Consider the following 26,352-nt stretch of genomic DNA (forward strand, 5'->3'; position numbering starts at 1 on the left):
CTTCAGACTTCTATAACAAAATGCCATAAACCAGGTGGCTTATAAACAACAGACATTTATTTCTCACAGTTCTGGAGGCTGGGAAGTCCAAGATCAAGGCACTGAAACATTTTGTGTTGGGTGAGGGTCACTTTTTAGGTCATAGAAGGTTTTTTCTTACTGTTTCCTCACATGGTGGAAGCCATAAGAGGTTTCTCTTGGCTTCTTCAATAAGGCCACTAGTCCCATTCAGGAGGAAAAGACCTTCATGACCTAATCACCTTCCAAAGATCTTACCTCCTAATACCATCACTTTGGAGGTTAGGATTTCAACACATGAATTTGGGGAAGACACAGACATTCAGACCAGAGATTTCCCTTTACAGGACACATACACACAGAAAGGCCATAACACAAACCTCAGTGTAGCAAAATCTCTGTAAAGAAGATTAATTTCAAAGATCTACTTTATTGCATTCGACTTGGTTTCCAAAAAGAGAAAAGATTTAGTGCTATTAGAAAAGAGAGTTTTATATAAAGTTCTTTTCTAGATTTTATATTTATTGCTAGGAGCCAAAATTTTATTTTATTTTCACTTCTAGGGGAAAAAAAATTTTTAAAGTAATTCCCATGCATCCCCGAATTCTTACATAACCATATCCAAAACAACAGTCTTTCCTTGATGATTTGAGGTCATGATTATTTGAGGACAAGATTTACTTTGCTGTCTTTAAGACAGCAATGCCTGTGAGGCCAGAGGATCCCACTCCTAACGCCTTTTGAACTTTTATGTGATTTTATGTGTTTTTGGTTCCCTGCCTTACCCGAGTTAGCTGTCACTGTTGCTGCTCTCAGCATCCTTGACTCCAGCACACCCCACCATTCTCTAATTTGTTGCTCGGTTCTGATGTGGATCAGGAAACTGTACAAATGCCCTTTTGCCACAGGGTTTCACATTTTAGCAAACGAACCGATCAAAGTACAGGAGTTAGGGTGTGGGAGGTTAAACAGCTACTTTGGTTAAGACTTTTTGAGTTTATTTCTTGGCTGGGTTTTAGACAGAATTAGTCTTGGGGATATGTGAGGTAAGAAAAAGTCTAAAAACTGTAACAAATAAAATGTGGACAAGGTCTCAGGATACCTTTAGGAAAACTTACCAGTACATAAGGGGGTCAGAAGCAGATGACATCAAACATTTATCTGGAGTTGTAGGAAAGAGGATGGCATCCAGTTTGAGAGCTAGAATCTTGTTTTGTGCTCAGAGGGGTGGGAAGAAAAGCTAGCTGAGGCGAGGGGCAGCCTTCTAAGGTTGCATCTCTCCAGATCCCGAGTGAACAATGATGCACTCTCTTGTCTACACCCAGATTCTTTTGGAAAAAGCCTGCCAGATTCAGTGCTAATTTTGGTTTAGTTTCCCAAAAAAGGATAAAGTGTGCAAGCCAGAACTCTTAGTTTCTCTCCCCTCCTACCTATTCTTTTCTTGGTTTTCTTCCTTTCAGTGAGTGTCTCCAACCATCCATCAAGAAGCTCAAGCCATCGCCAAGGAGTATCACTGAGTCCTCTTTCCCCTCACTTCCCACACTTGACTAATCAGCGCACCTTGCAAACTGTACCTCCAGATAAACCTGGGATCTACTGGCTTCTCTCCACCCTCACTGCTACCACCCTGCTCCAACCTGCCATCACCTCCCACCTGGACTCTCAAAACAGCCTTCTTATTTGTTCTAATTCCTTTCTTGCTTTCTCCTCCCTTTCCCCAAGTTATTTTATACACAGTAGCCAGCGTTACCTTTTTAAACTACAGCAACATCACGTCACTCTCCTCTTCAAACCTCCAAAGCGTTCTCATCACACTTAAGATAAAAGGCAAACACCTTGCCGTGTTCTACAAGGTGCTGTACTTGGCCCCTCTCTGCTCTTGCTCGCTGCCTTCCAGCCTCACTGGCCTCCTTCCTGTACCGGTTCCTTGTCTCTGAACTAGCTGCTACTTCCTTCTCCAAACACTGTGTAGTCCCTCTCGTTCACACCACCTTGCCTTTATTTTTATCATAGCACTCACCTCCACCTGGAGGGTTTTGCACATGATACGTGTTTGTTTACTCTGTCTTTCACCACTGAAAGGTAAACTCCTCAAATACAGGGACTTTCTATGTCATGTTTAGTATCTGTCACTGGCATCTGAAATTTCCTGGTACCTAGTAGACATTCAATAAATGTTATTGAATGAATGAATGAATGAATGACTGAATGTGAAAGACTTTTTGAACACTACCCATCTATTAAAAATACAAAATGAGTTTTATTTTCTGCTTGTTGGTGTGTACGTGTGTGTGTGCATTTGTGTGTGCTTGAGAATGTTGGTATCTACAACTTAACCTCTTGGCCAACTGGTCATCATCTCTCATTATTATCACACATTTACTTAACAAGAAACAAATACTCCAATTCCCAGGCTTGCAAGAACCATTTCTAGTGCAGAGAAATTTAGCTCAAATGTTTTTTTCCTGTGCAATGTAATTAGCCCATCAGTTGATAAGTGTAAATAGCTGATAGCAGATTGCTTCCAGATTTGAAGGGGGTTAAGTAATTAAAAAGCAGGAAGACACTGAGAACTTACAAAGGCTCAGTTTTAGAGAAGTCAAGATGAAAATAGAGCAAGCCTCTTTGTCCTTGCCTTTGTAATTTGTTTAAAGTGGTTTCCATCTTGACCTACAAATATCCAAGGACAAACGAAAGCTGGGCCCCCGTGCATTTTCTTTGCCTGGGTGTGCAAAGGCACAGCAGAGTTTAGACAACATCTCTGAGCCATATTAGGCAACCAGCAATTCTGCTGAGGTATGTTATAAAGCTGAAGGTTAAAACCCCATGTGAGAAAAATCTGGATTCAAGATATAAGAAAAATTAAAGATAATAATGGCTGTCCTCTCACGCAGTACTTCAACATTTTCAACTATAGCCATCATCTGAGTTTCATAAGAATTCTCTCAACTATATAGATTGGTCACCATGAACCTAGTTTTCACTGAAGCATATCAAAGACGCATGCCTTGGAAGATAATATAAATATTATCTGGTCTAACCTAGCATCCAATTCATGATTTCTTCTGGAAACTTCTATGACAACAGCCATTCAATCTTAGCTCAGATGCTTGTTGCATAGCTTCCCCTAAAATAGCTACATCTGCATCACACTTGAAAGAAAATTTTTGAATCAGTCACTTATTTAAAGGGCCATGCCATTTAAAATAATGTTAATAATCGTACACAAAAGAAGACAACATGATGGCAAAATAGTTAAGATTCTTGGGACAGTAGCAACTTCTTTAAGCCTGGGTGTCACTTCTTTCAGAGCGAGTGGAATAAAAATAGTTCCAACCTCCTTGATGTATGAAATACTGCATATAAAAGGGCTCAGCAGAGTTCTTAACACCCAGAATATGCACAGCACATGTTATTTTCCCTCAGTATTATTAGCAGTATAATTTGATATAAATAAAATAATCCCATAGAAGCAAGGGATTGGGTCTTCTATGCTTTCAGATTATGTTTGTCAGGATTGATTTTTATTTTTTGAGACAGAGTCCCACTCTGTTGCCCAAGCTGGAGTGCAGTGGTGAGATCTTGGCTCACTGCAACCTCCACCTCCGGCGTTCAAGTGATTCTCCTGCCTCAGCTTCCTGAGTACCCGGGATTATTGGCATGTGCTACCACGCCCAGCTAATTTTTATATTTTTAGTAGAGATGGGGTTTCACCATTTTGGCCAGGCTGGTCTTGAACTCCTGACCTCAGGTGATCCACCTGCTTTGGCCTCCCAAAGTGCTGAGATTCAGGCGTTAGCCACCATGCCTGGCTGTTTGTCAGGATTTGAGGAAGTTGCTAATTAAAAATAAAGTTGAACTGTCCTGAATGGAGGAAAAGCAAAAAGCTAATAAACTTTAGTAATTTTAGACCAAATACCAGATTTAATTTTAAAAGAGTAAGCATTTTTTGGGGGGAATAAATATAGGGTGAGGGTGGAGGCAAGAATGTAAAACTTAGTTCACTTCAAAGTTCTTCTGATAAATCAAGCCAGACCAATAAACTGGAGTTCCATTTTTTTTTCTTTCTTTTTTTTTTTTGAGTTCAATTTTCTTAATGGCAGTTTTCTTCTTTTTTTTTTTTTTTCTCAAAGAGGCTAATTGCTGACATTTGAAAATATGTGGCAGGGTTCATGCCTATAATCCCAGCACTTTGGGAGGCTGAGGTGGGTGTATCACCTAAGGTCAGGAGTTTGAGACCAGTCTGACCAACATGGCGAAACCCTATCTCTACTAAAAAAAAAGTACAAAAAAGTAGCTGGGGGTGGTGCTGGGCACCTGTAATCACAGCTACTTGGAAGGCTGAGGCAGGAGAATCACTTGAACCTGGGGACAAAGGTTGCAGTGAGCCGAGATTGCGCCTTTGTGACCAGCCTGGGCGATAAGAGCAAAACTCCGTCTCAAAAAAAAAAAAAAAAAAAAAAAAAAAAAAAAAAAAAAAAAAAAAAAAAAGAAAGAAAGAAAAGAAAAAGAAAAAGAAAACATGTAAAGACAAATATATTTTTTCTTTTTTCTTTTTCTTTTTCTTTTTTTTTTTTTTTGACAGGGCCTTGCTCTGTGAGGCTGGAGTGCAGTAGTATGATCTCGGCTCACTGAAACTTCAATTTCCCAGGCTCAGGTGATTCTCCTGCCTCAGCGTCCCAAGGAGCCGAGACTACAGGTGTGCACCACCGTGCCTGGCTGATTTCTGTACTGTTTCTAGAGATGGGGTTTTGCTATGTTGCTCAGGCTGGTCTTCAACACCTGACCTCAAGTGATCCTCCTGCCGTGGCCTCCCAAGGTGCCAGGATTACTGGCATGAACTACTATGCCCAGCCTGAGCTTGGCATACATATCTTTATGTTGAGTTTTCTGTTAAAGAAATGTAATTTGTTTTGAAAAAATTTAGTTATTGATTGTGAGGATGTATATGAAATTACTGTGAGGGATATAGCAGTATAGCAGAGCTGAGGAGAAATCTAGAGTATTCTGTATTTGAGAGAAAGTTGTTTTTTTAAAATTAATCTAGATTGTTTTTAGTTTCAATTGTTTTTCTAAGGAAAGAGAAAATTCATTTGAATAAGATAGCTGATGTCCTACTAAGAGAAGACAGCCTATCTTTTCTTTTTTCTTTTTAAAAATTACAATTTGGGTATGGAAAAAGCAAATGAATAGAAAAAGTCCAGCCCAAGTAATGACTGCTCTGTATGAAATCAGAATCCATGCTGGTCCTGTCAGGGTTTTGGCAGATTGAGCCCATGTTGTCAGCTCAGCCAGCCCCTCAAAGACTGTGCACCTGCATGCCTGAGTGTGTCTGTACACAGTCTAAACCTCTTAATTTGCTTTGATTTGATTCCAAACCTAAGAAAAGGATTGCAAAAGTGGTTTAAAGAACTCCCATAGACTCTTTATCCAGGTTCCCCAACTGTTAACAGTTTGCTCCATTTTCTCTCCTTCCTTGTCTATATTTAAGAGATTATCTAGTGACCCTTTCTACCGGCAAACAGAACTTCAGCTATAGTAGGAATGGCCCAAAATGCTGATTTCTCAATAGAGTATCAGGGCTAAATGTTGCCCTTCCCCGCCCCCCTCAACACCTGCCCAGACACCCACAACTATGCAAGATACCATCAGTACTTGAGATCAATACTCTCCTCTATCCACTTCCCTGAAAGTTAGCTGTTGGCTTTCAAGACCTTCCTGCTAGCATCACCCCAATCCCTATCCACATCCTTATCATTTCAGAAGGAACAGGACAGAAATCTGGGCTTATCATTTTGAAAAGTCGCCAATCCACAAGCAATAGAAGCACCAACTTAATAATAGGGGAAGCAGTTTTTATTCTCATTCTACCCATGGCTCACATAAATAGCATCAGATATTACATAATAATAGGACACTGTATCTACAAATCTATTCAGGGATAGAAAGAGCAGACAGAAGATCAAAGATATAGCCAGGAAGCAAAAAAGAACAGTTTCACTCATAGCGGCTTGTGATAGCCAGATTGTCAAAATATTTTTCAATCCAAAGGAACAGATGGGAATAATAGACAGAAATGCTGTTCCAGTTTCAGAGCACAAAAGAAATATTTAAATTTGGATGAACACATTTTGAATTTTCTAAAACAGTTCAAGGTATCAGTAATGAGATCACGGACTATAAATAGAAAAGGCAGCATCATGAGTATGGGCTGATTTGACCTTAAGGACAAAAAACTTGCACAATTCCTATTGATTTCAACCTAATTTGTTTCTCATGAACACCACAAAACTGACGATGCCAAAGATTAAAATAGGTGTATCACTGATATCTTCCAAGGGGAATATTAGGGAAAATATTAGGGCTCTGCTATAACTTAAGCTCCAAATGAATGCATGAAATTCTGCACGTGGGTTGCACATCAGTTACAAAATTAAAAAGCAACCTCCTTGCAATCTATAGAATACTATACCTGCTGGCTCAAACCCAGAAGTAGACATGAACATTTCTAAGGAATATTCATACCAGTTGCATTTACATGACACCTTCCATGCTGTGACTCCTTTGCAGCAGCCTAGCAGGGCTGAGAACATGTAGCCGCCTCTTGGAGATGTTGGGACAACGGACATATACTGCCCTTTGCCTGCCTCAGAGTTCAAGTAGACATGCAAGGTGCAGTAGACCATCGAACACATGAGAAACTCAATTAATCATTTCACTACATTTCCCTAATAGGAAATAAAAAACAAGCACAAAGCCGGTCCTGGTGCAATATAATATCTTGCTGTGCATTATTAATCAACAAAGATTGCATCTTGTGCAATAGACATCGCATGGGGCTTTGGAACAAATGCTAGGTTTTTAGTCATAATTAGGGATTTGGCTCATAAACATATCAAAGCCAACAAAAACCAATCTTGCTTTCTCTTATGTATAAATTAAGGAAAATAGTTACCTACCCTACAAAGTCTTTGTAAAGAATAAGTGGTATAATGAGTCTAAAAAGCTTTTGCCGTCAGAAACCGCTATACAGGTTTTAATCAATGTTATTATTGTCATTGATAGTAATCCACATTCATTCTTGTTCTCTTACATTTTGTAGGAAGGAAATAAAGGTGGCATGCATTTATCATATGTTTTATTGTAATGTAATCTGAACAGAGAAACAGCTGGGACAGCTAAGGGTCAATGCTGGAAATTGACAAGCTTCTTGGTAACTGACAAAGTCCTGTTGGCTCGTCTCTGGCCACTTGTGTCTTGGTTGGTTCAAATATTGGAGCCCCGTAGGGGAAAAAATGTGTGCTTTTGAAACTAAGTCAGTGTGCACTTAACGTTAGGCAAAAGGGTATGGCAGGAATGAGGGGAATCAAGAATTATTAATTTACTCATGAAGTCAAAATCTATCCATTGAGTGTCCACTGTGTTTCTGGTACTTGACTGAGGTCTGAATACAGAGTCAGGGACCAGTGAAGCCTTGTCTCTGTCTTCTTACAGGGAACAGCTACTACCACATATTTACCAACTTAATCCCAGCATAAAAATCAGTTGTAGAAGGTGCTTTCATGTTCATCTCAAAAGTTTTAGTTTTCTCAATATTATGATAGAGATGATTAGCTCTGCTTAAATACAACGGAAGTTAACCTAAAATATAATGTGAGTGGTGAGAAACATCCTTTATTTTAGGAGGGAGATTTGGCAAAGAAATCATGAGCCACAGCTGTGAGAAGCATACAGGGATTATCCCCTTATCCTTGATCTAAGGCTTTGCGCCTCTTCCTCCTGCTTAAACGTGGTTCCAACAGCGTCTAAGGGTTCCTTTATGCTAGGGCTTGACCTAGTTTTATTTTTTCCACCACCCTTTCCAATTCTGTTTTCCCAGATTCTCCTGTGGTAGGTACCCTTCATAACAGTCCCTACAGACCTCCTCCTGGTATTCTCACTCTGTGCAATCCCCTCCCACACTGCATCAGGGTTGGCTTGTGCAACGAATAAACTATGACAGAAGTGATGACATACTACTTAGGAGATTAGGCTATTAAAAAAGAGGTTTTGACATGGGGTCTCTTTCTATTTCGGGATGACATGGTGGAAACTGTGTCTCGGACACCCTTATGGAGAGGTACGCGTGGCCAGGAACTGAAGCTGCCTGCCAACTGTCATGTGAATGAACTGAGCCATCAGCCCCTTCCTATGTCCATAGCCTTGGCTGACAGCTTGATTGATGCCTCATGAAAGAACCTGAGCCTGCATCACCAGGAAAACCACTGCAGGATTCCTAACTCTTAATAGCTATGTAAAATAGTGAATGTTTGTTGTTTTATGCTGCTAAGTTTTGGGACAGTTTGTTACATGGCAATAGCTAACTAATATACTTAACCTTCAAACGTCAGCTGCAACTCCTCTGATCCCCAAAAGTCTTTTTCTGATCCCCAGGTCATCACTATCTCCTCACCTTTTTATACTCCCTTCCTCACTGCCTCCTCATCTCCTTTCAAAAGCATGATTGTCAAAATAACTTCAGCTACCAATTACTGAACAGGGACTGTGTGCCAGGTATCATCCTAAGCAATGTACATACAGTATTTCCCTGTGTTCTCAAGGGTCCTATAGAGTAAGTATGGATTTTTCCCATTTCAAATGAGAAGTCTGACACTTGGAGACTTTTAGTAAAATCTCACTCAAGAAAGAAGTTGGTGTTTGAGCCAAATCTTTTTAGCTGCAGCTGCATTCCTTGAACACCACATCACATAAAACTGTCATAGCTGTGCTGGTTCCCTTTAAGCCTCTGTATCTGAGACAGGGAAAATGTAAATGGAGAGAAGCCACCACGTGTAGAGCTTGCGTGCAGTGGCAGGAGTGAGAATAGAAGTGATAATTTTTATGTAATCCATCATTTGGGCATGTAGCTCAAGATACAATGTTGTCCTCCCCAGCTTCTGTCTCATTGGATATCTTTAGATTAAAGAAATAACATAAATTCTGCAGGAGGCTTTTCTAAATCATGGAAGAGGTATGCCAAAAAATGAATAACATTACCATTCTTTATAGTAAAGTTCTGTGTTCTTATAGAAATCAATAAGAAGCCTAGTACAAGCCAATTTCACCTTTGAATATGCATGTCAAAATTCTAAATTAACATAAACAAACAGAATCCAATGTCACATCAAGAAAATATCACAACATGACACAATGGGGTTTATTTATTCTGGGATTTCAAGGATTACTCAACATTAGGAAACCTATTCACAGAATTCACATATTACTAACAGATGTAAGGACAAAAAGTATAAAAAGCTTTAGAAAATAGTTTATCAACCATTTCTACTTGTAAAAGCAAATACACTACAACAGTGGTTCTCTTTCAGGGGTTCTGCAAAATCAAAATTATTTCCATAAAGATACAAAGACATCACTGCCTTGTTCTCAAGCATATATGGTAGACTTTCCCAGATACTGTGATGACATGTATATAGCAAAAGAATTGAATGAAGAAAGAGCTAGGTGAAGGCAGCTGCCTTCTAGTAAGCTTAAGATGAAAGTGATTTGCAAAAGTATAAAACAGTTCCACTCTTTCCACTAATTTTCCTTTGGAAAATGTGCCAATTATTCATTAAAACTATGCTGATTATGATATTAAGTGATTGGTTTCCTATTGTTATCTTACATGAAAAAATAAATATTTAAAAATGCCTTGGTTTTACTGTTGAGTCTGATAAATAGATAAAACCTGTATTAGCAAAGATACTTCAGGACACACAATAGTTTTTAGGAGTGAAAAAGAATAATAAGACCAAAAAAGGCCCTTTTCAAATTTTCAGAATTTGAAAATGATAGATAGCTGTGTAAGACACAAATTTAAGGTTCAGTTTCTTAATTCTATATATAGTTTTTTAAAAAAAGATACAACAGAAAAGGAAATCCCATTTATAACAAGAGAGTTTTTAAAAAAAGAAACCTAAGAAGAAATTCATGAAATATGCTCAAGAAAGATCTAAGATGCTCCTGAATAACACAGAAATCGGTTAGAACAAATGCACAGAATGACTCAGCTTCAAAAAAAACTCCATTCTCCCAAGTTTTCTATAAATTTATAACATTCAAATGCCAAAATGTGTTATTTTCTGGTGCTAGACAATTGATTCCAAGGATCATACAGCAAAATAACTAGGAAAAAACCTTAAAATGAAGAGCAACAAGTGAAAGAGGTATTGGGACTGGGAGGGTCTAGACTGATGAGACATAAAACATACTAAGATCCAAACAGTCATGGATGGAAGGTGCTATCTCCAACCCAGATGATGCCTTTGAACCATTCTGTTGCCTGTGTGAGGAACTCATCATCCGTTTCCTAGTACAGGACTCTCTAGCACATTTCAATTATAATTCCCTAAGTCTTCTGTCCTTCCTTTCATCCTATTTATTTCACGCTACCATGTGGCGTGAGATTTCCAGAGAGGCATATTTCTTAAAAAGACCCATTCTACTTTGCCTTTAATTACATTTGTCTCATCAACAAGCTATCCCCTTCATTTTTCTTGGTTTATTATAAGTTCTGGTTATTCATCTTAATGACTTTCCTTTATGATCTGTCATGTTAACCTCAGGATCTGGCTTTGAGCAGCATCCTGAGTTAGAGGAAGGACTCCTAAACTGCAATTCAGAACACCTGGGTTCATCCCTGGTTCCTCTAAAACAAAGACAAATCCTAGGGGGAAATAAAACAAAACTCAGTCTCTCTACACTTCCATTTCCTTATTTATGAAATGAGGATAAAATTAATGCTAACTGATAGGGTTTAGATATTTGTCCCCTCCAAATCTCATGTTGAAATGAAATCCCCAGTGTTGGCAGGGGGGTGCAGTGGAAGGTGTTTAGTTCATGTGGGTGGATCCCTCATGAATGGCTTAGCGCCCTTCCCTTGGTGATGAGTGAGTTCACAAGAGGTCTGGTTGTTTAAAAGTGTGTGGTGCCTCCCCCTGCCCCCTTGCTCCTGCTCTCACCATGTGACGTGCCAGCTGGCCCCTTGGCCTTCCACTATGATTGTAAGCTACCTTAGGCCTCTCCAGAAGCAGATACTGGAGCCATAGCTCCTTTCTGGAGCTATTTCAGAGAAATGTCACATACACATTTTTGAGCCTGAACAAAGACAGTTTGATAGAGACAACTTAGATGATTGCTTTCACTATGTGAAAATCACACCCTGGTCTCACCAAATACCATATCACTGGCTAAAAGAGAATCAGAAATTAATTGCACATGCAAAATCACAGACTCTGATCATGGGAAAAGACAGTCTATCAAGGAGCAGGCTTCACTCTTGATAATGTAACTAGAGTTTAAATCCCAAACTTTTTTCCCTCCCTCTTGGTCGTCTATTCCCAGTTTGCCTAATAGCATATAAATCTGTATCCAATTTAAAATGTGAATTCAGAAAAAGGTGTTATGCACCATCTCTTTTTATTAAGTTGGTCGGAATACGATGGTCTCAAATTTCAATCTGAGTTCCTTTAATCAATAACCCTCCACTTTCACCCTCTCATAATGTGAAGCACTGAATAGTAGGGGAGAAGGTCCAAGTAATGACTCAGGAGAGGAGACACCATGCCTCGTCTGGACTTTCCAGATGGCAGAGATCTCCCTGCCATGTGATGCCACCCACTGGACAATCAGAAGGACAAAAACAGTTTTCATTAAGACAAAATCTGCCTCCTTTTATCCGAAGCAAAACAGGCTAATTTTACCCCTTTTTCCAATGACAGCTGCTTAAATACTTGAAGACAGATGAGTAACAGCATCTAACTTCTCTGCCTTAAGCTTAATTTTTCATATCCTCTCACTTTCATACTTCACATCCCCTTCCCGCCCCACACTGGTTATTCTGTTCACTCTGCTCAAAAGATGGGCAGAGTTTCTGCATGTTATCCCCAGTAGGCAGTGCCTGGGATGGGATACCATATACCTTATGTGTTCTGACTATTTCCAGGCACAGCAGAAGCATGCCTACCTTCATCTTGGATGTTATGGGTCAACCATGAGGATTTAAGAATATTTTATCCATGAATTTTCAGAGTACATACGTGACACCTTCTCTTTATAGAAAATTAAAATTGCTTACAATATCAAATATCCCAGAATAGTTACAATTAATATTCAGTATATTCTTTCCTGTTAGGTATCTATTTTTTATAAACAAAATTGGAATCATATTACACATGATTTTATATTTACATAATTTTTTTCTTTTTCTTCTTCTTTCTCCTTTTTTTTTTTTTTTTTTTTTTTTTTTTTTTGAGACATGATCTCACTCTATCACCCAGGCTAGAATGCAATGGCATGGTCACAGCTCACTGTGGTTTTATTTCACATTTCATCATGGTTTTTCTCCACACCTTTCTAATTCTTTAAAATTCTTCTTTTGAGTTATACAGTATACTATCTTGTGGGTATATCTTATTTAACCCCCCCAATAAGTTGAATAATTATGCCATTTCAAATTTTAGCTACCCCATGTTTAACCACTCTAATTTTATTGTATAGCTTGGGGCAAGATATTCTACTTGTGAAAAAGATTTTAACTTTTTAATTCATATTGTTAAGTTAATTTTTATACAAATAATACCAATGTACACACCCACCATAGAACTTAGAAACACTTGTCTTTCTAGCATTCTTGTCAGGATTGCATACAATTAATTTAAAATTTTAAAATAGAATATATTGAAAAAATTGTCATCTCTTTGTCTTAACTTGCTTTTTTATGAATAGAAAGATTGAATTCTTTTCCCAATTTTTAATAGCCATTTATATATTTTCTTTTATACATGGTCAGTTTAAGCCTTTTATCTATTTTATGTGAAATCACAGTATTTCTGAGTTGTTACATTATTGTATACATTCAGAATCTCAAAATGTATTTATCTTGCTCCAAGTATTTTCAGAGATTATCTCTATCCTTTCAATTATATTTTCAAACATAAAAATGATTTGTTTTTCTTTAAAAAAAAAAAAAAAGACAGGGTTTCACCATGTTGGCCAGGCTAGTCTTGAACTCCTGACCTCAGGTGATCCGCCTGCCTCGGCCTTCCAAAGTGCTGAGAATACAGGCGTGAGCCACCATGCCCGGCCAAAAATGATTTCTTAATAAAATTTATTAGCTGCTAATTTTGTGATTTATTCTGCTGCCTTTATGCATGAAAAGTTCTCTAGATCCTAACATTAGCTCAATGAGCTCAATGTAAACCTCTATTTATCAACAGCTATGTTCATAGCTCTACTACAGATCTTACCACAGTATTTGCAAAATAATTATTCATTTAAGCCTCTGTTCTACTTATTCTGGACTCTGAGTATCTTAGACGCTGGGGCAGTATTTCTCATCTTTTTGTCTTTAGCCTTTAGTGTGGCAAACTATAAATGTTGGTTGAAAGATATGCTAAATGAATAAGTCAATAATGTAATGCGCAGATTTTTTTTTCAGTGAAAATCAAAGAAATTTACCACTTTACTTCCCTTATTCTGTTTTTTTCTTGTCAAACTATTGTATGAATAGTGTAGTTAGAAAAATGTATTCCACAGGGGCAATGAAATGTTATCATATACTTGTTTGCTTAAAGTACATAATTAATATATAATCAATGCCTCAGAACAACGGGGGGGGCGGTGTCCACACAACAGCAGTGCAACTAATCCTTAAAAAGGGAAGTCTGAATTTTTAGGATTCTCCAAACAAATATTTTTCACGTATTCATTCTCATCCAGGAGAAATCACTGGCAGGATTTTCCATTCATGAAGAGAAAAATATTTCTCCTGTGAGGCATTAGTATCATTTTTTAGAGAAAAAAAAAATACCTGAGTCATTTTTGTGGGACTCTGCTGCTTTTTAAATCACCTTGATCGTGTCAAGAATGAACCTAGCCAATAAAACAAAAAAGCCAAGCACACTGAATAAAATAGGGAACCAATACGTGGCTTTGTATTTTACTTCAAGGTCTTGTCTATACCGCATACAAAGATACACAATGAAAGAACCATCAGCTTTTCCATATAGATGGACCTGATGTTAGGGAAATAAAATTCACTTTTATCTGCTCATATCACCACATGATACTGTTTTGTTCTTGTGGTTAGAGATTTTGTTGAGTTCATTATTCTCTCCTATGATGTGACCTCTGTTTCACTTAGTAAAAAATTTCTATCTCTATTTTTTTGTGAAGTCATGGACTTTATTTTTGAGTAGTTTAGGTTTATAGAAAAGTGTAACATAGAGTACAGAGAATTCCCATATGTCCCCTCATCCCACCCCAAAGTCCCCTGTATTAACATTTTATATTGATGTGGTACATTTGATTCAGTTGTTGAGCCAATATTGATACATTAATAGTAATTAAAATCCAGAGCTTAAATTGGGGTTGACTCTTGGTGCTATATGTGTTTCATAGGCTGTGACAAATGTATAATAATATGTATCCACCATTCAGGTATCTTATAAAATATTTTCACTGTCCTAAAAATCTGTGCTCTCCCTCTTCATCACTCCCTGCTTTCCTTTCAATCCCTCCTCTTTTTCCTGTCTCTGTCGTTTTGCCTTTTCCAAAATGTCGTAGAGTTGGAACCATATGATATCTAGCCTTCCAAGTCTGGTGTCTTTCAACTAGTACTATGCATTTAAGGTTCCTCCATGTCTTTTTGTGGCTTGATAGCCCATCCCTTTCTATCACTGAGAAACATTCTGATATGGTTTGGCTGTGTCCCTGCCCAAATCTCATCTTGAATTGTAGTTCCCATAATCCTCACGTGTTGTGGGAGGGATCTGGTGCGAGGCAATTGAATTATGGGGGTGGTTATCTCCACTTTTTTCTCATGACAGTGAGTGCTCATGAGAGCTGATGGTTTTAAAGGGGCTTCCCCTACTTTGCTCTGTACTTCTTCTTGCTACCACTATGTGAACAAGGACATGTTTGCCATGATTGTAAGTTTCCTGAGACCTCTCCAACCATGCTGAACTGTGAGTCAATTAAACCTGTTTCTTTTATAAATTATGCAGTCTTGGGTATGTCTTTTTTAGCAGCATGAGAACCGACTAATACATATTCCATTGTAAGAATACAGCACAGTTACCTCTTGAAGGACATCAAGATTGTTTCCAATTTTTTGGCAATTATGAATAAAGTTACCAGAAACATTTGTAGGTTTTTGTGCAGACAGAACTTTTCTACTCATTGGGGTATATCAAGGAGTGTGAATGCTATATCACATAGTAACGGTTCATTTAGTTTTATGGGAAACTCTCAAATTGTCTTTCAAAGTAGCCGTACCATTTTGCATTTCCACCAGCAGAGGACGAGAGTTCCTGATGCTCCACATCCTCACCAGCATTGGATGTTTTGGATTCTAGTCATGCTAATAGGTGTGCAAAGGTATCTCACTGTTGTTTTAATTTAGCCCTAATGACATGTGATGTTGAGCGTCTTTTTGCCCTTTGTGTATGTTCTTTGGTGCAGTGTCTGTTCAGATCTTTTGTCCATTTTAAATTGGCTATTTTATTATCAAATTGGCTGTTTTATTATTCCCTTTGGCTACTGGTCATTGGCTGACATAATAAAAACTCTGCTGGTGGAGTGTGCACAATAGGACGGTCTCTTAGATATGCACGTCTTCTTGTTGGGGGTGGTATGCAATACCAGGCACCAGGCCATACCAGATTAAGCCCTCTGGACAGTTTGAGATACTCTCTGGTATTTTCTTACACATGGTCAAGGATTCTAGATTGCTCAGGCAGCAAAAATTTGGTGTTAACAGATCCTGTCTAGAAGACACTTAAATTTTACAATGAATACTACAGGGTACCAAGAGTATTTCATTACAGCCACAGTTAGGACAAACTATGAAGAAGAAACTGAGCTATAGAAATACCTATTCAACTTTAACTCTGGGATACAGGATTTAGGGTCTAAATATATTAGGATTGATTATGACAGCTGCAGAATTCATTTCTAGGGACAAATGTAAAAGTATAGACATTCTTGGAAATTATCATGATATTGCTGTTTTTCTCTATACCACTTTTCCTTGAGGGGGCCAAGTTACCTTAGAAAGTTCTTGTCATTGCTTAGTTAACACCACAGCCAGCAAACAGAGATATACAGCTTATGTGTTTGGCTGAAGAAACAGCACTAGGTGCTCCCTTAGGAGAAACTTTCTGTTAATGTCCCTGTCATCATCACCTTTGTCAATTGACAGTAAGGACTCAAAATGCTAAGAACAAGATAAACACCAGCACCTGTATGGCAGACATGGCCTTTGGACAAGTATCAGCACTTCACAAGTGCCTGAAGTCACTTAAACATGTTTAAATTTTCAAAATGCCAAGAAGTATTACCTCTAAAGTAATACAAGAAGTTATAATGTAAGAAAAAGAAATACACCATGGAATATTATGCAGCCATCAAAAACGATGAGTTCACGTCCTTTGTAGGGACATGGATGAACCTGGAAACCATAATTCTCAGCAAACAGACACAAGAGCAGAAAATCAAACACCGTATATTCTCACTCATAGGCGGGTGTTGAACAATGAGAACACATGGACACAGGGAGGGGAGTACTACACACTAGGGTCCGTTGGGGGGAAATGGGGGAGGGGCGGGGGGTGGGGAGGTGGGAAGAGATAGCATGGGGAGAAATGACAGATGCAGGTGAGGGGACGGAAGGCAGCAAACCACACTGCCATGTGTGTACCTATGCAACAATCTTGCATGTTCGTCACATGTACCCCAAAACCTAAAATGCAATAAAAAAAAAAAGAAAGAAATGGTTGAAGGTAGGGTTGGTTTAGGTGAATGCCATTCTCAGAGGCACATGACAACCCGAAGCTCTATTTTCCTCTAGAAAATAAGTGATGACAAAGTAGAGCATGTCCTTTTCATTGCAAGTGATAGAAAGGCCCTTATCAACATCTTCAAGTTCAACAAGGGAGATGGCGCCAATAGCTTCTGGGTGGTTTCTGCCTCCAGACCCCACTTGGGATGACTTTCTAGTTGGAAGCCTAGTGAAGGATGTGGTGGAGGCCTCTTAGATAACACTCATATTTGCTGCTTGCTGACTGGAGATATGAAAGACTAGGGCCCGACTTGCCCTGGATAGAGGGTAACAGAGCAAGACCTAATCTCAAAAAAAAAAAAAAAAAGGAACGAGAAGAAAAAAGTACAGGGCACAGTGGCTCACACCTGTAATCTACAACTTTGGGAGGCCTAGGTGGGCAGCTCACTTGTGTTCTGGAGTTCGAGACAACCCTGGACAATATGGCACAATTTCTCTCTCCCAACAATACAAAAATTAGCCAGGTGTGGTGATGTGCACCTGTGGTCCCAGCTATTTAGGAGGATGAGGTGGGAGGATCGCTTGAACCCAGTAGGTTGAGGCTGCAATGAGCTGTGACCACACCACTGCCGGGTGACAGAGCAAGACCTAATCTCAAAATAACAACAACCAAAAAAAAAAAAAAAAAAAGAAGAAGAAGAAAAGAGCTGTGCATATTGGTTCATGCCTGTAACCCAGTACATTGGGAGGCTGAGGCAGGCAGATCACTTGAGTTCAGGAATTCAAGAGCAGACTGGACAAATGGCAAAACCCCATCTCTACCAAAAATATAAAAAATTAGCCCAGCGTGGTGGTGTGAACCTACCATCCCAGCTATTCAAGAAGTTGAGGTGGGAGGATTGGTTGAGTCCAGAAACTTGAGGCTGCTGCAAGCCCAGGCCTCCAACAAAGGCACACAAAAAGCTTAGGCAATGGAGTAGGGGGGTGTTTGAGGTGGGGCCAGCTGTCATCTCTGTGCGCATGAGCGTCTCAGAGCATAAAGCAGACGGGGGCGGTGCAGAGGAGCCGGCGTGGTGTAGTCCTCTTGGGTTGCCAGGAGGATCCAGGCCACGAAAGTTGAACGAGGCTAGCGATGCGCCCCCCAGATGTCCAGGGAACAACGTGAATAAGCATAGGAACATAATGTATTGACTCGTTTCTGGAGGTTGCTTAAAACAAACAAAATAAAAGTCCTCCTTAATGTCCTTGCAACAGCTATGCACATAACCTCATAATCCTTTTTCTCCATGAACAGTGAAACTCAAACTGAATTTTGAGTAGCAAAGCAAGTTAATTCTCAATTCTAATCTTTTCAGAATTCAAAAGAGAGAAAATTCAACATGGCATTTAACAATTGCATTGCTATCTGAAGCTGAAATATGTACGTATATAAACAAACCTTTGGAGACTTTCTATTTTGGTCTGACTCTGAAGGTAGTTGAGGATAAAATTGTACGGTATCCTTATCAATCTTGATTTGTCTTTCATGCTCTGAACCTATTATTTATTCTAATTATAGTTAAATAAATATTATTTGCTAGTGCCTTGTCTGCATTTAAATAAATCTACAGAAGAAAACAATATAGCATTCAAAATAGAAAGAAATATTTGAGGTTGTCCTATAGTTGCTGGTAACCATTGTTCAATTTCATCTACAAAGTTTTCTGGTGTTAATTAAGAATATTCATTAATGTTACTCTGAGGCACACAGTTTAACATTAATAAGGAAGAAAGCCAGCTAAATTATTACATGCAGCTCCAATGTTATGTCATTAAAAGTATGGGCTGATTTGAATTTCAGCCATAGGAATGTTAGTTAGTGAAAGTCAACAACCAAAGCAGGTAGGACACCGTGGCTCATGCCTATAATCCCAGAACTTTGGGACGCTGAGGCAGGCGGATTGCTTGAGCTCAGGAGTTTGAGACCAGCCTGGGCACCATGGTGAAACCCTATCTCTATCAAAAATGCAAAAAATTAGCCAGGCATGGTGGCACATGCCTATTGTCCCAGCTACTTGGGAGGCTGAGGCGGGAGGATGGCTTGAACCTGGAAGGCAAAGGTTGCGGTGAGCCAAGATCATGCCACTGCACTCCAGTCTGGGCCACAGAGCTAGATCCCATCTCAACTGCCCCACCCCCCAACAAAGAAAAAACGAGAAAGAAAGAAGGAAGGAAGGAAGGAAAAGAAAGAGAGAGAAAGAAAGAGAGAGAAAGAAAGGAAAATCAGAGCAGGAATAACATTCGGACTGACACCTTTACTATAAAGCTAGAAAAAGGTAAGCAATAAAACATGAAAAACTGTTTTGTTGCAGTGTTTTTTCTTTCAAATGTATACAGAAGCAGCAGGCACCTCAAATACCAAGACAGTAGGCAAGCGATGTCACGGTGGAAAAATGTATGGTTTTATAAATCAAGTCTGGTGCTGTCCAGGTCTACTCATCCTACCCCAAAGTGGCAATCTTTTCTTAACGAATTCACCACGGTACTGTGGGCCACACCTGGGGTCACTGCAGTCTTTCTCTAACTTTGGTAGGGCACCCCTCACTTCCCACGGATGGAGAAGATGGATTCAGGATGGGAGTGTGATGCTTGCTTACCACAGGCCTGTGCACATCCCAGAACGCTCTCTCTTGGCTGTCAAGGATCTTCCTTTCAATCTTGTCTCTCTTCTTGTCCACCCTGTCAACACGGTAACAATGGACAGCATTTAGTGTTAAAGGTAGTGCCTTTCTGGACAAAAGGCCACAACTTGAACAAATCTTCCAAAAGACTCACAAGGACTCACTTTGCTTGTGCTTCTGCTTGCATGAAAATGAACTCCCACTTCCGGGCAAATGCTCTCTGCAGCCTGGCCAGGCTCTCCTGAAAAACACACCTCAGGTGAAGACATTCGGGTGTTCATCTTCACTGCTCTCTTCTAGCTTAGTTATCACTTGTATTTGTCAAGGAAACAGACAGAGAATCTCTAAAGTACAAGTGTACTGTGGTTCTGAATGATAAGTCATGCTCCCTGAATTCAGCTCATCTTCGTATTGGCAGTCTTAGAGGAAGTAGAAAAACCTAATACAAATATGAATTTTTTGAATTACTGACTTTGGAGAACAGGACTAAAAATCCAGTATGTATCTGCAAAATACTAAAATTACCTGGCCCGTAAGGAGGTGCTCTAGATGAACCCATTGGCTTTTTCTGTATCTACTTTGTAGAGGAACAGAACAGCAATATACTCCTACTACAAATGCAATCAGTTTATTCAGTTCCTGACAGTAAATGTAACACCCTGGCAGCCCACAACCTATTCCTACACAGTGCTTTGAATTCAGTAAACCGAAACATAGCAACCATCTGCACAAATGACATCAGCTTACTTTTATCTGCTGATGATCACCATCAGCAGATAAAATTTTGGCAAAACCCACTCTTTCCCAGGGTAGATGGTCTTTAATCCTCAGAGTTTGAGTATCTTCACTATCTATGTATCTGACATTTCAACAGTTAAGTTGATTTTAGAAAATAAGATATGCTTCCCTCTTAGAGTTTATGTTTTTAGGGTTTTGACACATGCAGTGAGAAGGAAGAGAGGAAGTAAGCAAACAGGGACTCATGAACATAGAGTGCTGCCAGATCCCTGGAAATCTGACCCTTCAGATCCATGAATGAGGCTGGGCACAGTAGCTCACGCCTACAATCTCAGCAATTTGGGAGGCCGTGGTGGGTAGATCAACTGAGGTCGAGAGTTCAAGACCAGCCTGGCCAACACGGTGAAACTCAGTCTCTACTAAAAGTACAAAAATTAGCCGGGCATAGTGGCGCATGCTTGTAGATCCAGCTACTCGGGAGGCTGAGGCAGGAGAGTCGCCTGAACCTAGGAGGCAAAAAGTTGCAGTGAGCTGAGATCACGCCACTGCACTCCAGTCTAGGTGACAAGAGCGAAATTCCATCTCAACAGAAAGAAAAAAACAAGAAGAGGGCCAGCGCGGTGGCTCCCAGCACTTTGGGAGGCCAAGGCAAGTGGATCACGAGGTCAGGAGTTCGAGACCAGCCTGGCCACTATGGTAAAATCCCACCTCTACTAAAAATACAAAATTAGCTGGGTGTGGTGGTGCATGCCTGTAATCCCAGCTACTCAAGAGGCTGACGCAGAAGAATTGCCGGAACCCAGGAGATGCGAGGTTGCAGTGAGCCAAGATCGTGCCACTGCACTCCAGCAGCCTGGGTGACAGAGTGAGACTCCATCTCCAAAAAAAAAAAGAAAAAGAAAAAAGATCCATGAATGGAGAGTTAACAGCCTGCCAGCCTGCCCAGAAAAGCCCGTGGGCCTTACTGCTGTGCATTCTACGACAGTCTTTCCCAGAAGGTCCTTGGTACTTACAGCTTCGTAGTCTGCGAGCTCCAGCCGTGCCTTGTTTTGCATTGTTCTCTTGCACAGGTAAACAGCTGAAAGAAAAAAAATCAATAATTTCTTGCCTGCTTATCAACACCATGGCGCTGTGAGTACAAGTACAGCATCGTAAATCAAGACGCTGGCACCACTGTCCCACATGGCAATTTTCAATCATTTTCTTAGACAAAGAATAATGAGGTAATAACATTACTATTGAAATTAAAGCACTGTGCCATTTATGGTATCTTAAAAAAATAAATAAGCTAAGAAACTTGGTAACTTTCTTTTTTTAGAGACGGTCTTACTCTGTCACCCAGGTTGGAGTAAGTGCTGGGTAAGATCCTTGTTCACTGCAGCCACAAACCCCTAGGATCAAGTGATCCTTTCTCCTCAGCCTCCTGAGGAGCTGTGATTATAGGTGCGAGCCACCAAGCCTAGCTAATTTTATTACTATTATTATTTGTAGACAGGCTTCTCGCTTTGTTGCCCTGGCTGGTCTTGACCTCCTGAGGTCAACTGATCCTTTTACCTTGCCCTCTCAAAGTGCTGATATCAGACGCATGAGCCACCGTGCCTGGACTATTTATAAAATGTTTATTAAATGGTCATCACCGTTTTTAGCATCTTCGACAAATAAGGGGAGAAAATAAAACCTTTTAAAAGAGTCACCAAAGGAATTTAAAAATCCATATATATAAACAAAATCGTTTTGCAAAAAGGAAATGATGAATGAGTGGCACATTCAGTGGTTCCCAGATTCCACTGTCAACTGAAAGCCTTTGTTCGTGTACACTGAAGGCCTCCTGGCATCTTCTTTGCTTCATTTCAGAAGAGCCAATCTTCCATTGTTCTGTCACTAGGAGGAGGATATGACATCTTACCAACCTTCCATAGAATTTCTTTTTTCCTGAGGATTCAGTGGCCTGGGCTACCATGCAAAGCCCGTCTGGGAAGCAGATGTATAGAACAGTGACGACAGTGTTTCAATTGAGCAAATTTCTTGAATTATTTCAAGGTATTCTAGTGACCCCCACGGCAACCTCAAGACAGTCACAGCCCTCTGGTAGAGTCCTAATTGCCAGAATATTTTTGTCATTGCTCTCCACTCAATAGGTATGATATTTGAGTCTCATGAAACTCATGATAAATTATATCTGTCCCAGATGCTGAGTAAAGGCATTGGATGAGGATTGTAAGGTGACCTCTATGAGGCTGCCTTGGAAATATCGCCTTTGCATTACACTGCACCACCCTTAGTTTTGGATAACGATGTCCAGCTGGTATCATTAAGGAAACACCCAACACAGAAAATTTGAGATCAGTGCAAACAGGGATACTATTTACTCAAGTTCTCTAAGGTTTCCTGTATGAAAGTTAAAGCAAAGGAGACAGGCAACCACAGAATGATGCTGACATTCCTACAAACGCTAAGAACCCTGTGATTAGTATTAGAACACATCTTTCTATTTTTTTTTTTTTGAGACAGAGTCTCGCTCTGTTGCCCAGGCTGGAGTGTTACGGCATGGTTTGGGCTCACTGCAAAATCCGCCTCCTGGGTTCAAGCGCTTCTCCTGCCTCAGTTTCCTGAGTAGCTGGGATTATAGGCACCTGTCACCATGCCTGGCTAATTTTTTAAATTTTTAGTGGAGATGGAGTTTCACTATGTTCGCTAGGCTGGTCTCAAACTTCTGACCTCATAATCCACTCAACTTGGCCTCCCAAAACTCTGGGATTACAGGCGTGAGTCACGGCGCTGGGTCAGAACACCTCTTTCTGATAATTTTATTGTTCTACTAATATTAGTAATTATTAAAAGTTAAACTTCAAAAACAAAAGTGACATGACATGTTCATTTCCTTATTGGTTGTAACTGACACTCATTCCCGAAGGACCTTGTACTGTAGAGGCCACTGTGACTTGAATAAAATATCTAAAATGTTCTAAGCAGTTGTAAAAGAAATTGGAGCGTATGTGAGATACCCTGAGGGTGTCTCTTTGTGAGAGAAAGATCAAATCTTCTTAAACATCTAATTGAATAATTTCAGCTTTCCTGCGGAATTACCTCTAACGAAACTTCAAGCCCCAGCTATGCCTTCCATCAATCACCCCTCCTGTGCCCTCCTGCATTGGCTTCTCCTTGCTTTATTGGTTCTGCCCATCCAATCTTTGTTCTTCGCAAAATCAGCTCCCTCTGGGGAAATGTTTCTCACCATTAAGTACACTAATGCATTAAAGCAAGAGTGGGACAATTTTATTTTTTACATGACTGCTCACAAAGACATTATGCATCCTGTAATACCGGTGTCCTATGATGTGATTTTCTTTAATTCTCTAGGGAAGAAAATGAAGGTGTGGGCAGACAGTGCCAGGCATAAAGTAGTGGTGTCACATATAGTTGTTGAATGAGTGAATTAAAAAATGAAAGAATAGGATAGCTTCAGAAGGAGCTATTTTGAGGTCAAACCAACTTAAGTGATAAAATCTCCCTAAATGTCTACTTGATTCTTTGGCATAAAGAAAGACAAGAAGCTGGGCATGGTGGCTCGCTTCTGTAGTCTCAGCTACACTTGGGAGGCTGAGGAAGGAGGATCATTTGAGACCAGTAGTTCGAGGTTGCAGTGAGCTATGATTGCACCACTGTACTCCAGACTGGCCAACAGAGCGAGACTCTGTCTCTTAAAAAAATAAAAAAAGAGGAAAAAGGTACAACTCTGAGTTAACAGTGTAGAGAATCATCTGGTTACTGTTGAAGACAGAGCAGATATGCTCTTTACTGGAGAGGACCAGACCTCATCAATCTAGTCCAGATACAGTTGATGGATGTTGATAGGTACAGATAATACTTTTTATTCTTTATCGACAAAGAGTACTAGCATTGGTCAAGATGTGGATGAAGCAGAAGGTCCAAGTAGATCAAAGAGGATTCCAACTCAGGAAATTTCCCAGTTCATTCAAGATTGACTACGCAGTTATGCATAGTCAAAAACTATAGCTCAGGCCAAGGTTTTTGTGCCAATCCTAATTATTGAGGCACTGAACATGCTCTGTGTGGTGCTATATAATAGACCCAGGCCCAGATCCAAAAGAGTGAATCTTTTTTAACATAACCCTGAATATTTCCTGCTGTGACAAAATACTGAAAATATCAACTAATGATGCCATTTCTGGGGTTCTATTTAAAATGCTTTCTATTATTGAAAATTTCAATACCAAGTTTAAATATATCTCCTTGCAGTAGTTTTCTGGGAGATCATAAGGAGACAATCTGGAAGACTTAGGAGGTCAAACAAGTAATTTAACAGGAGGCTATGCCACTCAGTGGGAGAAAGTTTAGGAAGGCCGGAAGTGCCACTCCGGCTACAAATGCTGCAGAGATAAGGCATAGATTTTGACCCAAATGCAACGTAGAACTTAGATGGAAAAGTCAACGTTTCTGGATCACATCTTTGAGTAGAAACTGAATAGAAAGTAAGTGCTGACATCAGGTCTTCCCCTTTAATCTAATAAAGCTCTAGAGAAGCTGGAGAGGTCGCTTAGACAGACACTGATGGCCATGACGAAAGTGTAAAGGCACATCACACAGGCCAACGAGAAAATCTCTAAGCCCCAGTATCAAAAGGTGGAAAGAACAGGAATATCTCATTCACCAAGACTAGAACTACAAAACTCTAATAAATATTTCTAAATTACCCAACTTACAACCCAGGTAATCCAATTAACTTACATTGTCATGCCATTCTACTTTCTTTTTTTAATCACTTAATGTTTAGTTTGTGGCTAATTCTTCCCTTGTTCCTGAATTTTAAAGTCAGGCAGTTTGTACAACCTCGGCTCTCACGCTTGGGTAATTCAAAGAGTCCCAAGTTATTTGAGAGGCAGTTGGGTCATGAGGGTGGAGCCTTCCTTCAGGAGATTAGTGCACTTATTAATAGACTCGAAGGAGCTGGTTCACCCTTCCACTACGTGAGGACACAGTGAAACGGTGCCGTCCATGCACCAGAAAGTGGGCCCTCCCCAGACATCAAATCGGTTGACATTTTAATCTTGGACTTTCCAACCTCTAGAATTATGAGAAATAAACATTTGCTGTTTATAAACAAAACAAAACAAAAGGGTACCAAGTTACTATTATTATTATTTTGAGACCGAGTCTCGCTCTGTCTCCCAGACTAGAGTGCAGTGGCATGATCTCGGCTCACTGCAAGCTCTACCTCCTGGGTTCAAGCAATTCTCCTGCCTCGGCCTCCTGAGAAGCTGGGATTACAGGCACCTGCCACCACGCCCGGCTAATTTTTGTATTTTTAGTTGAGACAGGGTTTTACCATATTGGCCAGGCTGGTCTTGAACTCCTGAGCTCAGCTGATCCACCCAGCTCGGCCTCCCAAAGTTCTGGGATTACAGGCATGAGCCACCATGTCTGGCCGGTTACCAAGTTATTAACGAGAATGTTCATCTCAAGTAATGATCAAATAATCATGCAGCTTGAGGGTGAGAAGAAGTGTTAATGACTTTTTTCTCTCCTCCCCAACTCCTTCTGTGATTCCTGCCAAGAACCATGAACTGAGGACTAATCTTCCAGGGGCTGGAGTATAGGAGAGGAATGGGCAACACTGACTTTCTTATAATATTTTTCATTGAAATAGAACTTCATTATATTTGATGGAGAATTTGAATTTCATTGTTGAGATCATTAAATCTGGTGTGTAACAAAAATAAATATGTGCTTCACAGGAGCTTTCCTTTATTTTTATTTTAAAATTCTAAAAATAGTTTATTTATATTTTTCGTGGACAAACGAAAAATTGCACATATTTATGTTGTACTATGTGATATTTTGATATGGGCTACACCCTTTGGAATGACTAAATCAAGCTAATTAACATTTTCATCACTTTACACTCTTACCACTTTTTGTGATGAGAACTTTAAAAATGTACTCTGGATGGGTGTGGTGGCTCATGCCTGTAATCCCAGCACTTTGGGAGGCTGAGGCTGGCGGTTCACTTGAGCTCAGGAGTTCAAGATCAGCCTGGCCAACATAGTAAAAACTAATCTCTACTAAAAATACAAAAATTAGATGAGAGTCGTGGCA

At 39.8% G+C, this 26,352-nt stretch overlaps 1 protein-coding gene across 5 annotated transcripts in view; it reads right to left on the minus strand.

Annotated features, from left to right (window-relative positions):
- RGS7 (regulator of G protein signaling 7) overlaps nt 1–26,352 on the minus strand; it is a 521,801-nt gene that overhangs the window by 54,025 nt on the left and 441,424 nt on the right. For all 5 annotated transcript variants that reach the window (XM_074385390.1, XM_074385392.1, XM_039464304.2 and 2 more), the window contains exons 7-9: nt 21,249–21,313; nt 19,662–19,738; nt 19,474–19,555 (exon numbers count right to left, since the gene is read on the minus strand). In XM_074385390.1, coding sequence (XP_074241491.1) covers nt 19,474–19,555; nt 19,662–19,738; nt 21,249–21,313 — 224 coding nt within the window. The remainder of the gene's footprint in view (nt 1–19,473; nt 19,556–19,661; nt 19,739–21,248; nt 21,314–26,352) is intronic.

The sequence above is a fragment of the Saimiri boliviensis genome, chromosome 14, assembly GCF_048565385.1.
Source record: "Saimiri boliviensis isolate mSaiBol1 chromosome 14, mSaiBol1.pri, whole genome shotgun sequence".
NCBI lineage: Eukaryota > Metazoa > Chordata > Mammalia > Primates > Cebidae > Saimiri > Saimiri boliviensis.